At 35.1% G+C, this 14791-nt stretch overlaps 1 protein-coding gene across 4 annotated transcripts in view; it reads right to left on the minus strand.

Annotated features, from left to right (window-relative positions):
* Window positions 1-14791, minus strand: part of DCC (DCC netrin 1 receptor) — a 1206315-nt gene that overhangs the window by 116136 nt on the left and 1075388 nt on the right. For all 4 annotated transcript variants that reach the window (XM_017501124.2, XM_017501122.2, XM_017501121.2 and 1 more), the window contains exons 20-21: window positions 11839-12033; window positions 6336-6368 (exon numbers count right to left, since the gene is read on the minus strand). In XM_017501124.2, coding sequence (XP_017356613.1) covers window positions 6336-6368; window positions 11839-12033 — 228 coding nt within the window. The remainder of the gene's footprint in view (window positions 1-6335; window positions 6369-11838; window positions 12034-14791) is intronic.

Here is a 14791-nt window from a genome sequence, read left to right on the forward strand (position 1 = left end):
AAAAAAAAAAAAAAAAAAAAAAAAAAAGAAAATAGCTTTTTCAAGTGGGTGTAGCAAGCAGCTGAATAATAAACTGTGTTGAAACTATGCACAATAATAGGGTAAGAAGTGGTTTTAATTTTCTATTAAACAGCTTCCATCAGAAGGCACTAAACGTTTCCATTTTTCAAACAGCAGCCTGGCTGCTGTAATCCAAACCCTGCAAAGTCTGGATTACATTAACTAAATTCCAAGCTTGACTAGACTGCCTCGAAAACCCTATTTCCCTGAAATTGGAAACAATTAACATTCTGTTTATTCATGAGATTAAAACTGCTGAGGTGTAAAACGCCAGGTGCAGTGGTAAGTACTTTGCCTGAATACTCTATTGAGGAAAGACAAAGTCCTTTAAACCAGGTGAACTTATGGGGATGCCATTTATATATAACTTCCGTGATGACAGATCATGAGTCTGCATTTCCAGAAATTACACAGTGGTCAAGAGCAGAGATTCTCAAGTTAGGTAGCCTGGGTATGTCTCTGGGTCTAAGCACTGTCAACCTGAAATAAAGATATATAGAGATGCATCTCTGAGCAAAGAGCATATTTCAGAACATGAATTGCAATTCAGGATACACAAACCAAGGTAGCCCCAGGTGAGTCCAGAGAATAAGGGAAAAGACAGGAGTTTTATCAGGGAACAGAGGAAGTTTATGCCAGTTGTTTTGAAAGGAAGTTAATTGGTGCAGGCAGTGTCTTCCAGGAGCTGCTGAGTGTCAGCAGGTGTTAGGTAAGACTCGAAATCTTAGAATCATGACCAGGTCCTTGCAGTTTTTGGTTTAGTCTCACAAGACAGTTCCTGGAATAAACGTGATCTGAGTGCTTTTCCTTATAACCTCCTGACTCCATTTTAGTATGTTGGGTAAGACATGAATGATTCCATTTTGTATAATCAACTTTCACACCACTTACACACTGTGAGTGTTTGGACAAGTTTTAACCTCTCTCTCTTTCTACATTTGTAATGGTGCTATACGAATTAAATAGGATTGCACATGCACAGTACATAGAAGAGTAATTGACACACAGTGGAAAAGCCATAAATGTGAGATGCTTCAGTATGCAAAGATGGTTATGCCTGAGCTTTTTATTCTAATATCAATCTTAAAATTTCAGAATCTTAATCTTGAAACCAAAAGATAATTTAGTCTGAACTTATCATTTTACAGGCGAAGATGTTGACAGATGTTAATTCATCTGCCTAAAGTCACACAAGAGGTCCCAGTGGCCATTACCACAATTCAGAGGACAGTAATTCTCTCTCCATGTTGGGTGGACAGTGTACAGCACACTTTTTTTTTTATCTGGATCTGTAAACTGTCCTATGAAGGTAGGCCTCCTCTCTAGGCCTAGTATTTCAGATCACCCTTTTGCCAGGTCATGGAGAATTAAAGACACTTGAGATTGCTCAAAGTGAGTGAGCATTTTCTTTGTAATTCATCTCAGCAATGATGAAGATCACTTGACAAGAATCCTGCCCACTTTACGGTACCATATCATTGCCATAGCACCTATTCTATTGTCTCAATGGGCAGACAGAAATACACATGAAAGAGTAAACATTTCTGCTGATGCTAAGAATGCTGCTTTTCATACAAAGACATCTCATGGTGGAGAACAATATTTGGGCATTGAATGGCACATAACACTGCAAAAAAAATACAATCCCTCAAGTTTAAAAGTTTGATTTAATAATCACTTTTAAGAAGCAGTCATGTTTCAGATTTACAGCTAACCTCCATTGCAAACTCAAAACAAGAAGATTTTCTAAAATGCTTCTGTGAGACACTCTAAAAGGTCTGAGTTGATTTTAGAAGAATGAAAATCAAATTTTTAAAATATAGTAACCATTTACAGTAGAAAGACTGCACACTCTAGGAACCAGAAAGAAAAGTTTTGAGTTGTAACTCTGTCAGCAACTATTTATGTAATCCTGGGCAAAATGTTTACCTTCTTTTATCTGAAAAACTGGGGAAAAATTAGTGAAAGAGTGAAATGATAGCTTTCTTTTTAAATGTGGATGCTATGGACTGAATTGCTTCCCCCAAAAATGTGTATATTGAATCTCTAACCCCCTATATGATTCTATCTGGATATAGGGCTTTATGGAAGTAATTAAATCATAATGTTAAATGAAATCATAGGGTAAGGCCCCAATCCAATAGGATTAGTGTCCTTTGAAGAGGAGACACCAGAGAGGTCACTCTCTACCATGGGAAGACACAGTGAGAAGGCCATCTGCAAGCCAGGAAGAGGGCCGTCACCAGAAACCGACCATGCTGAACATTGATCTGGGACTTCCAGCCTCCAAAACTCTGACAAGATAAGTTTCTGTTGTTTGACCCACCCAGTATATAGCATTTTGTATTGACAAACCAAGCTGGCCTAGACAATGAATTATCAGCATCCCTGTTCCCTGAAATAAAGAAGTGTTAGGGTCATATATTCGTTGCTGTGGCGGATCATATATTCATTGCTGTGGCCACACCACTAACAAGATGACCCCAGATTGAGAGTTATTTGCCTTGTTCTTTAGAATATTCACAGAGATACAAAAAGGAAGATCTATAATGGGAAAATAACAGTAGATGAAACTTCAGATACAGCAACTTTATAGCCTTATGCCAAATTTGAATGTGTGGCGATATATGTGTAACATATTGGTTGGTGGTTAAAATAGGGCTTTTGAAATGTGGTTTCTGGTGTTGGAATCATGGCTTTTCTACTTACTAGCTGTGTTTCTATAGACAACAACTCTCTGAGCTTGAGTTTCTTCCTTGCTGAAATGGAGATAATAGTTCCTTTCTCACAGTATTGTTACTAGAATTAAGTGAGTCATTCCTATAAAGCTCTTAAAACAGTGACTGCTGGCAAGAGCTGCATAGGGGTGCATTTTACCGCTGCATAGGCTCACATCAGCACAGACAAATGGAAGGAGTTTTAATCAAAATAGAGAAAATAAAAAAGGAAAAATTCAAAAGTCAAAACCAAAATCAAAACAATTGAATTCATAAACATCCAGAGTGAAAGGATGGTTACCAGGGGCTGGGAATGGTAGTGGGGTGCTTGGCGGAGGGGAGGTGAAAATGGTTAAAGCGTATAAAAATAGACAGAATAAGATCTACTATTTGATACCACAATAGGGTAACTATAGTCAATAATTGTACATTTTTAAATGAAGAGTGTAATTGAATTGTTTATAAGTCAACATATAAATGCTTGAAGGGATGGATACTCCATTCTCCATGCTGTGCTTATTTCACATTGTATGCTTGTATCAAAACATCTCACACACCCTACCAATATATATCCACCTACTATGTATACACAAAAATTAAAAATAATTTAATTGTTTTAAGCATAGCTTTTCAATCTAACCTCTGTACCACTTCACATAGCCTGTGCAATTTCCTTGCCCAACCCTCCAAAAAATGAAACTACATGGTTAATCTCTAAAATTTATTTTACTTCCATACGTATTGGCCACCTGTGCCCGGAAGAATCCATAAAATTGGGACATGGGGCAAGAGAGAGGCTGACACAAACCAGTCTTATAGAAAAAGTCAAGATTAGAAAGTTTAAAAATGCCAGATTTCACCAATTTACAATTACATAAAGAAATTAGGAGTTCTGTGTTAATGCCTATCATTGTCAAACAACTATTACCGTTGCTCACAAGAAAATATTTTCCCCAAATTAAAGCCATTTCAAATGACTTTTGTTTTCACAGTTACATTCTTCATGGCAGATCTTTGGTCCCTAAAATAATAATTGTGACAAGAATCTGAATACTTTTTTAGAACAATCAAAATTGTTCTCCCTTTCTCTCATATAAGTCAACTTCAACCTCCTGCTTCTTTATTTAGGATTCATCTTTGCAAGGTTAATTCTGACCCCAGGTGCCACATTTTTTCTCCGAGGGAATTTTCTCTAAGCAGAAATTCAGCTCCTGTCATAAATGTAATATTGGGATTATTTCTCCGTCAGAAGGGGGCAAATAGGTCTAACAGTGGGAATGGTAAAACATATTCAACCAATTTGCTGTGTGCTGGGAATGGGAATATTAAGATCAGTCTTTTCCTATTATTTTCATCAATCTTAGAGGGATCTTTAAGCTGGGTTATGTCTCATGCATATGGTCATCAACTCAGAAGACTGATTTTGTTTATAAAAAAGTGCTTTAAAGGTGCAGTAAATTTAACATGCTTTCTTTATAAGAATTTAAAGATATTATTAATAACCACTAAATTATATGTCATCAGTCCCTCTCAATTTTACAAGTGAATTCAGTTTGATGTAAAATTTAGGGCCCATCAACTTGATCAACTAACTATATGCCAACTGTGACTGAATAAGGCTCCAAGTCACATATGTGACAGAATCCTAAGAGAAAAAGGATAACTGACCCGATATATTAATAGACTCAGTCACTGGCCGTAATTCTTGGGGGATCCTTTTGTTCCTGAGAACTGACCTGATTTAATTGTAGATGTGAGACTCAAAATAAAATCCATGGAGGATGTGTGATAATAGGGACTGGGAAATAATTTATTCATTTACCTTTTATAAAATAATCAAATTACAGAATATGTGTTTGGTAGCTTAAAATAATATTAAGCAAAACGGTTACCTTAAAAAACAAAAAGCAATTAAAAAGAGAGAAAACAATGTAATAGTATCCAGAGAGAAGTGGAAAGCCATTTATTGAGAAGCTTGGACATGTTGTCAGCTAAGTAGCTAATAACGTAACATTTCAACAGTTATTTTAATTTTTTTCTCTATTTATTATTTTTAAATATAATTTCAAAAATTAGGAGTCATGAGTGGAAGCTTCAAATTTATTTGAGAAGGTTATGAGAGGTTGTTTCTATTATTTTATAACTGCAATAATAAAGCTGTTTCTATTAACTATTCCAGGTTTGGATTTGACTAAGACTAATATTTAATTTACCTATGTAAATGCATGCCAAGTGATAATTACTTATCATTAATATTTTTTACAAATATTATTTCATAGACATTAATCTTATGAAAATATTTTCAGTGGAAGCAAGCAGGAGCAGCTAGATTAATAGAAACCTTAGCCCTGAGTAGGCATTGCTATGTACAGTTCCATTTCTATTATTCCACATGTAAGCCCCTAGCCACATTCTGTTAAGCAGTTGCAAGGTATACATCCCCAGAGAAGAATGTAAACACAGGACCACTGAAGAAAATGCTGCTCATGCTGGCAGCCTTCTGCTGTTAAGGAGAGCCAGCATCCAGAGGCTTAGTGTTTGTCAAAAGTTAAAAAGGATTCATGTTGAAAGAATGCATTCCCCTAATCTCATGAGATGGTGCCTTATGAGACATGATGTTTGCAAGTAAGTTCTGCCCACAGTAGGTGTCCAAAGCGGGAAGGAAACAAACTATATAAACTACAGACTCTCAATCTACAAATACTAACAGCACTGACTACGACCAGTTTGTAGTATTTCCTAACTCTTCTGGGAAGAAAATAACATCCTCAAAGAAATAAAACTCATCAACTATTCATTTTTTCCCTCAGCATTCTACTAATGGTCCTTTGTGTAAAAGATAATGGAATCCTAATTTACCAATTGGTCTACAAATCATGGTAATAGCAAATTCATATCTACTTATACGTTGATGGATTACTCTTATTTATCTCCATTTTGCCTTTGTGTAAAACTTTACCTGTTTCTCTATACAAATCAACTTTTAGTAAATAAGGAAAAGGGAGAAAATATTATACATTGAGTCAAATGAGCATCTGATTCACTGAATAACAGCTTTCTGGCTTCAAAATGAACAATGATAATGCCCCCAAAAACTTGACCCAACTTTGATTTTATACATTAAAGGAAGCTCATTGCAGAGGAAAATCACACATAATTTATGGTTTTTCTCTGTAGAGCTACAGAACTTTAATCCGTAGCTCATGAAAGGGTACAAGAGCAGCTTGAAAATTATGCTGAGCTTAATTATACTTAATGTGAATTATTCAGAAGTGCAGACAGAGACTAAAAATTTATTTCATACAAAGAAGCTTGACATTTTAATTGGTCCTTCAGAATAGAGACAAAACAATTTCCTCTCAAGAAAATTTACATCTTCCTTATCAGAGTCTCAGCCTCAGCCAAGCAAAACTTCATTAACAAGATTAATCATCACACCAGTGTCTGCTTCATCGGGTGTATGCGCCAGGTGAAAAGAGGAATATAAAGTAATGACTGACATTTCTAACAGACAGGATTGATTCAAAAAACACAAAATGACAGATTGGGTCACCATACCTTGGTCATTAGCCATTTTGTCAGGGTGTTCCACTGTGGGGGAAAAAGAAATAATATTATTAGACTTTGACAGTTCCTAGCAAGAAAGGTGACATATCAAACCAACAATTTTTTAGCAAGTTTTCATTTCAAGGTTAGTGCCCTATTGAAATAAAATTGATAAGGACCGAAACTTACAAGTTTACTTCTGATAAGTATTCAGAGAAAAAAACTGAAAATAATGCTTTTACTGTACAAATTCATCCTAAAATTATCATAGCTTTCATGCCCTTCTAAAGATAAACTCAGAACAATTATATAAATTTAATTAAAACTAGAATTAACAGTAAAAAAATGCATGCAATTACCAAGTAATTATCACCCATATACATTTAGGAAAGTTCAGGAAGCTATTTTCTAGTATGTGATTTTTTTTCAACAACTTCATCTGTTTTCACATAGATTGGATAAAATAATTGGCTACCATAAATATGGTACAATATAATCTAAATAGCTTGATAAATCTTTAGGCCTTGTGAAGATAGCTCTTGGGTTGTTCACAACTTCAGATGAGTTAAAAGTAATAGTCTCAAAAATTACTTTTTGAAATTTAAAATTTAAAAATCTAAAAATTTTTAAGTTTAAAAACCTTTGTTTTGTTTTAAAGATGGCTTCTTGTCTGCTAACCAAATGAAACAAAATAAGAAGTAAATCTCTAGTATTATCACATTTCTGAAAATTATATGGCATTTTGACCAGTGCAGATATTCATAAGCTTCCTTCCATCAATTATTAATAGAATTATTTTACCTAGACTTAACTGCCTTTGAACTCTGAGCTTTGAGTCTTTTGGGCATATTTAACTCACTTAATTCCATTCAAACTTGTTAGATGGCATACCACACTTGCGGAATGCTTCCTGCATATGTCTCGGTAAAACTTGAATAGAGAAGATAAACAGGCAGCCACCAATAACAGTCTCTCATAAGATGTGCCCCTATTACAGCGAATCAATCATCATTGTTTGAAAAAATACCTTAAATGTCCTACAGGTGGTGGTTCTACCTTTTCTAAATAAAGCAGCACAAATCATTCTCTAATAAGGATGTTTAGAAATAAAATACATAAATAATAATTCTGTTAATGAAAGCCCCTTTCAGATGAACAGGGTTTATGTCTATTATATCATAAGACAGATTTCTAAACCAGAAATCAATTACAATTTTTTTTCATTTAAACATAACATGTCGACATATTCTATGAAAAGATACCTCAGTAAGTAGTAGACTTTGAATTCTGAATTACTCTCTGGAAAATGGTATATATACAAGGATTCTTGTGGGTTTGTTTGTTTGTTTTGTTTTTTTTGAGATGAAGTCTTACTCTGTTGCCCAGGCTGGAGCAGTGGTACAATCTCAGCTCACTGCAACCTCCATCTCCACAGTTCAAGCAATTCTTCTGCCTCAGCCTCCAGAGTAGCTGGGACTACAGATGCATGCCACCACACCTGGCTAATTTTTTTGTATTTTTAATAGTGATGGGGTTTCACTGTGCTAACCAATATGGTCTCCATCTCCCGACCTCGTGATCCGCCCTACTCAGCCTCCCAAAGTGCTGGGATTACAAGTGTGAGCCACCATGCCCAGCCAATGCTTATGATTTTATAATTCTATAGGTGTTATTTTTAAAAACTGAGAAGTAAAAAGCTGCCCATGTTTAATGTATACAATTCAATGCATTTGAGAATTAGGATATACTTATGAAACTACCACCACCTTCAAAGCCACAGACATGTCCCTAACCTCCCAAAGTTTCCTCCCACCCTTTTCATTATTATTTATTGCGGTAAAAACACAGTACATGATCTACCCTCTTACTAAATTTTAACTACATAATACAGTTATATTAGTTATAGGAACTATGCTGTATAGCAGATCTGCAGAATTTATTTATCTTGGCACTCTGGCTAGTGGTTAGAATTTGGTGCTCTCCAAAAGCTTTACACGAGTTTTATGAAACCTTGTACCTTGTCAAGATTTAAGCAACATTTTTTAAAGGCTCACCAGTCATTTAATCTAACTTTTCATAGTTTCATCACCGCAATTCAATTTTATCTAGAGTTTCTCTTCTCTTCTGTTTCCCATTGAAAATTAATGGCTTCTCAAATACATTATATTGTAGTATTTTATTATGGTATTGACAAAGGTGCTTTTGACAGGCAATTGCATTGTGTGTAGCTCATAAACAGGAATAGGATTTTGAATGGAGATCCTAACACAGCTGTTGAGAAAGGATACAGCATTGTTGGAAGTCCTAAATCAAGTCTCCAGCAAGAATGACCTGATCCATGACAGGATATGTCAAGGTCATAAGTGGTCACCCAATCCAGGAAGTATGTAGGTTTGGCAGCCAGAACTGGACACACTTAAGAAACTATTCTAATCACCATCTCATATGTAGGTGAGAACTCTTTAGAATTATGTCACAAAAGATAAAAATAACACCCTTATCTCATTTCCATTCTTTGCCTTTTATCTTTAATCTTATACATGCATTGTCTGCAGTCTAAGATATTTTTAGCAAAGGATAAATAACTATATGTTATGATAGACAAACTCATTCTCATTCTTATCTTTTGAATATGTTTTCCTGCTAGCAAAGCTGCACTGAATATAACTTAAGAAATTTTGAATGTCTCAAATGTTATCTACTGAAGAGTATTTTCCAACAGGTACCATATGGATTCTTGTAACTACCTTTTATTATAGACAACAAAAATGGCTTAAATTTGTGCCTTGATTTTTTCTATCATACGTTTCTATCATTTGTAAAGAAAAATCATGTATTTTTGTTACAAAATAATTTGACAACTAAACCTTTTTTCTATTCTGGTCCAAAGCTTCCAGTGCTATATTCTTGGGTAGGGGAAAGGCACAATTCAGAATGATGACTAAGGATGCCCAGATAATTTATTGTACTCTATTGAGCTTTCACTCTGAATACCACTCTTGTGTGTGTAAGAAATGACTCCCTCCCTCTGCCAGAATCCTCTGTTGTCTACTCCATTGGGAGCATCCTTCCTCTCAATTACCTGATAGGCCAGCATGCAGAAGTGTACTTTATTAGCAGGAAAAACCCACAGGATAGGGCAGAGATAGACATAAGTCTTCCAATGGTTTGACAGTATCCCAATGGGACCCTGGGGAGGATATGTGGAAAGAAGGTGGATATTTGCAGAGTCCTATGTGGTCAAGTAATCAAGGTCAAGATTTTTTAAATTAACATTCCAAAGAAAGAATTAGATACATCATATATGTGTACCTACATAAGTTTATAGTAAGACAATCCCTAAATGACAAATGTCCTTTTAATTAAACAGTGAATATTGACTGAGTTTTCTGTACTTCTCTGACTGGTTGTTAATACCAAAAAGACTAAATGCTGGCCTCTAGAAGAAAATGCTGCTATGCTTGCAAAGGCTAAATATGAAAGAATGAAGTTTGTGAACACCTACCTGGGGCAAGCGTTACTATGAAACCCTTGCCCATTACCCAGGAGGCTACTGGGAGTTTTTGCATCTTCAGGACACCTAAGCCTTTCTCTCCGTCAAACAAAGATACATTCTGATGAACAGAGTATTCTTTGGTACACGTTTTGGAACTGAAAATCTTAAATCAGAGAGCAATAGCATGATTTTATCTTTGGTGTAGATTTGGTTCTATACCAAATCTTTAAATTGCTTATAATTTAGCTTTAAATATCCTATGATGAGTAATTTATTTGTTTTACAACATTTGTCATTGTGTCTTGTAAGATGTATGCATGTACAAAATCATTGATAAAAGTGAACAGGATCAATATTTCTGAGTAATTTTATTATCAAGCATGACATTTAAAGTAGAAAATATTAATCATCAAATCAAGGTATTAGAAATAACTCTTGTGAACTATTATGTCATAGAACAAATTCCTAAACTTGTTCTTACTTCTGAAAATAATTTTCTAGATGAGTTTAGGCCACTTACAGTAAACAGTACCCAATGAAACACTGAGCTCATAAAACAATCCCTAGGATGGCCATCAATGCTGGCCTGCAAATCTTATGATAACTCATCACTCTGATGCTTAACACATTTGGATGCCTTAAGTCATCCTCAACCTTTCCTCAGATCTCTCAGCTGGCAAACATTATGGGTATGAAAGTAATTTGGCACTCATCTATAGATAAAAATGAAGCATTTGCAAAACGCTATCTGGCTACAGTTCATGCTGCCACAAAATGAATAACCAGTTGCCTTTTGATTGCTCATTTGGAGTGAAACCTGATTTAGACATGAGATCCTCAAAATGTGGATAGACAAAGATTAGCTCATTTCTATCCTCCCTCCCTCCCTACTTCTGCTCTGTCATTAGGAACTGTCGTGCAAGCTTTGGCTGAATGCTTGCTTGTGTGTTGCTGGCAAACTTTCAGATTAGCTGCTACCCAAACCAGGCTTTTAAATAGCTCACTCATCAGAATTCAAAAGTCCCTTATTTACTAGGGTACCTTTCTTAGAAGAATTGAGGAATAGGCCATACAGTTATTCTAAGACTCTTCTTTTAGTATGTCAAACAACTGCATAAAAATAGCAGTCATCCATGCATTTCTAATTTTTCAATTGTTTACCATGATGCATTAAGTTTTCTGCCAGATGTCGAAGTATAATGTGGTCACAGGTTTAAGAGCTAAGTTATCCTTCTATAGGACAACACATATCATGCCTTAAATATACAACTTTAAATTCAAATTATTTCAATTATTTGAATGTTTCAAATTCTTTTCAACTTTTAAATGACTCTTGAAACCATTTGTCTCCCAGAATAATACTGTGCTCTAGAATAGTAAGTGCTTATATGAAAATATTTTGATGTAATCACTATTAGGCTTAGTGATTTTCTGTATGAACATTTTTCTTCTAGAAATCATACTGCAAAATTTTTAAATAGTTTATGCTATTTAAATACTAATATAACATATTGGCTTTTTACAATAAATATATATTTTTTTGGTTTGGAACTTTCTTGCCATATCAAAATTTTCTTTACTATATAAGCGATAATTACTATACAAGGGATAATAGTACCTGAAAGAAAATACTTAAAATTGGCAATAGTATGCCATTCACATAATTCAATACATTCTCATTTTTACCACCTTAACATAAAATGGCTGAAGCGTTTCATTATATTTTGAATAGAACCAACATACATGACATCAATACAAACTTCTAGAAGGACTGTAAATGAAAAAAGTCAGGTTAAATATGTTTGCTATGTGCTGATGGCAGAAAATGTGATAACACAATAGATCTTTCTTTGACATATTTGCTTTGAGCACAAAAAGCTACATTTTAATTTATTTTGAACGTTCACTGGCCGTTTTGCCAATAGAGATGGTGCAGGGCAGTTTCTAATACAGACTGCAAAGCTATTTTATAAAACAATTCCACAGGAAAAGAAAAGTGTAATAGGAAATGATTCAAACCTTTCAGAGTCCTGAAGAGGATAGGATCAGAGAGTGGCCCCACTCCTTTCGAATTTCGTGCTTGAATTCGAAAGTAATACATCGTGTCAAGGTTGAGATCCATGATTTGATGAGTAAGCCGATCACCACTGATTGTTTCCATAATCCAGTCATCAATTGGGATGTTCTTGTCCAAGGTATAAAATAAGATGTAAGCTGCATAAACAGACAAATGTGACTTAATTTGGTGTACTACACGTTGCAGTTCTGCTTCCAAACACCCATATTTCCCAAATGTAATTCACAATAATTATGAAATGTCCACAATCTATAAACTATTCAGTTTTGGAAGTAAAGTCTTTTTTCATAATGCAAGGATTAGATAATAATTGCTACGGTGTACAGAATCAGAAAATAGAATAAGCTATTAGAAATAAAAATTTAAAAATGTGTGCTTTCTGCTGCCTATAAATCCTGATTATTAGTTTGCTCTAATATGAAAGCATGATGGAAAATGTAAAACAGAGAAAACAAGTCTGTATAATTTTCTGTGTAGTCCAATGATGAAAATAAACAATATTTAATTTGGCTTGTGCTTAAATAATAAAAATGTATTGGAAGGTATAAAATGCCATGTATGTTTAAAGTGTTATATAAATAAAGGAACATATTTGATCACAGTAATGACTTAGTGAGTTTGCCAGGGACCACGTTGCTTTCCTTTCACAGATGATGAAGGTGACCCAAGCTGACTGGTAAAAGGTCTGGATGATATTCTCTACCACTGTACTATATATGGAGTTCTTTACCAGCATACTATTTCTCCCAGTGCAGTCTAGCTTGTCAAACAAAGAAGTACTGCTGGATAACTGTACACGATCTAGTTATTAACTCAGATATCAATAACCTATGTTGAGAAAGTACTATTTATTTTTTATGCTGGGGATATGTTACTTGAATGCCAGTTGTATACTCAGTCATGATAGTCTGATATGCAACCAAACAAACCCAGGGATTCCTGTCACATATTTATATTCTCAAATTATACTTAACCAACTTGTGACCTAGCTCTTTTTTAAAAACATTAATTAGCAACTTTTATATTATATCGTCAGATGAAACTGCAAAGGCACTCATCATAGGTATCACTGATAAACAAATGTTGATCTCTATCTCTGCCCCAATTCTGCAACGTTATCTATATACCTAAGGCTCTAAGTGTCTCTCGTTCTATGTATGCATCAAATACATTCTTTGTAAGTCATTTTAAGAACAAATGTCTTTCTTTGATTTATCTATTCTTTCCTTTTGAGTTCCTCTTGCCCCAGCTGGACTGAGGACCTTCACTCACAGGTCTTTGCAATGGTTATGGGTTATATCAGAGGGTTCTCAGACTCAGAAAATAGCCATGCACACTATGTACATCTCAGCACAAAACCTCGCTACAAGAAGACTGTTCTCAATACCACGATTATTTTTCCTTCCCGATTATCCCCACACCATTCCACCATTCCTCACTCCATCCAAATCCTACTCATCTATTAAAGTCTACTTTAAGCTATATCTGGCCTATGAAACCTTCCTCAATCACAATCTTTCCTCTCCATAAACATTGTAATATACTTCAATAGAGTAAAAACACATTTACAATTTTGTGTCACTCATCACTTAATCCCATAGTGCCTTTTAGAATTATGCCTGGGCTTGGGGGATGCATTGCTGGATATTTTATCCTTCTTATTATGTAGGATTAAGCAATGTACAATCTCCAACATCTGGAAGCCCATTTCTCTTAAATTTTGACCAATGCTGAAAACGTATATCTATTTGTATTGACCTCCACCTTTCTGCTAGGTTTGGCATTTCCCAAATATGCATAATCATAATAATTACCCGAAGAGTAGGTACAGATCATAAAATACAGACCCAAAGACAGGATATGTTGATTTAATACATGTGGTGAACAATCTTTGATGGCCACCAATTATCCTCACACTCTAGTAATGTCATCCCCTTGTGTATTCCTTTCTGTCTGAATGTAGATGGGTCCTAAGTCTTGCTTCTAACCAATAAAAGACAGAAAATGCAATGGAATATCACTTCTACAATTTTGTTACATAAGATCATGACATCTGTCTTACTAGCAGATACCAGACTCTCTTGTCTAGCCTTTGATGAAGACATCTGCCAAATGGAGAATACTCTGTGGCAGAAACTGAGGTGGTTTCTGGCCAACAACCAGTTAGAAATGGAATCATGACAATAATCATATAAGTTTAGAAGCAACTATTTCCCCATGAAACCAAAGATGAGACCTCAGCCAAGTGAACATCTCAATTTGCAGCCCTGTAAGAGACCCCAAAGCTCAGCTGTACTCAGATTCCAGACCCACAAAAACCATAAGGTAACAACTATGTGCAGTTTTAACCTGCTAATTTGTGGTAATATTGCTATGCAATAATAGACTTCAAATACTACAGGTCAAGGGTAACCTCAGTAATCTGCACCCCAAATGATTTCTGTGATCAAGAAAGGCTAGGAACCACTGTTTTAGTTGATTTGTGGGATCTATACATTTTTTGCATTTGTTGTGATGTCAATGATGCAGGTAGGAACGTCTTAAGATGCTGAGAGTTTTGAAGCTAAAAGCCTTACCAAGATAAAAAGTTCCACAAATCTTAAAAACTTGTATGACCCTTCTGTCTGTTACATATTAAACTTGGAGGTCTGTAACTCAAAAGGGATTATGAATATCATTTGACAAAGGAGTGGTTTTCTGTCTCATGTGTGTCCATTCCTTTGTAATTCAGCCCCTATGATCAACATCAATAAAACTGTCTCATATTATTTGAGCCAGAGCCGTCTCCAATCTTGTATGTGAAGATACGCACCCCACATCTCTATATCTATTGAAAAGAAGACCATGCTACCTGCTACTGGGTGTGTGTGTGTGTGTGTGTGTGTATACATACAT

Source organism: Cebus imitator, unplaced genomic scaffold, assembly GCF_001604975.1.
Source record: "Cebus imitator isolate Cc_AM_T3 unplaced genomic scaffold, Cebus_imitator-1.0 Scaffold278, whole genome shotgun sequence".
NCBI lineage: Eukaryota > Metazoa > Chordata > Mammalia > Primates > Cebidae > Cebus > Cebus imitator.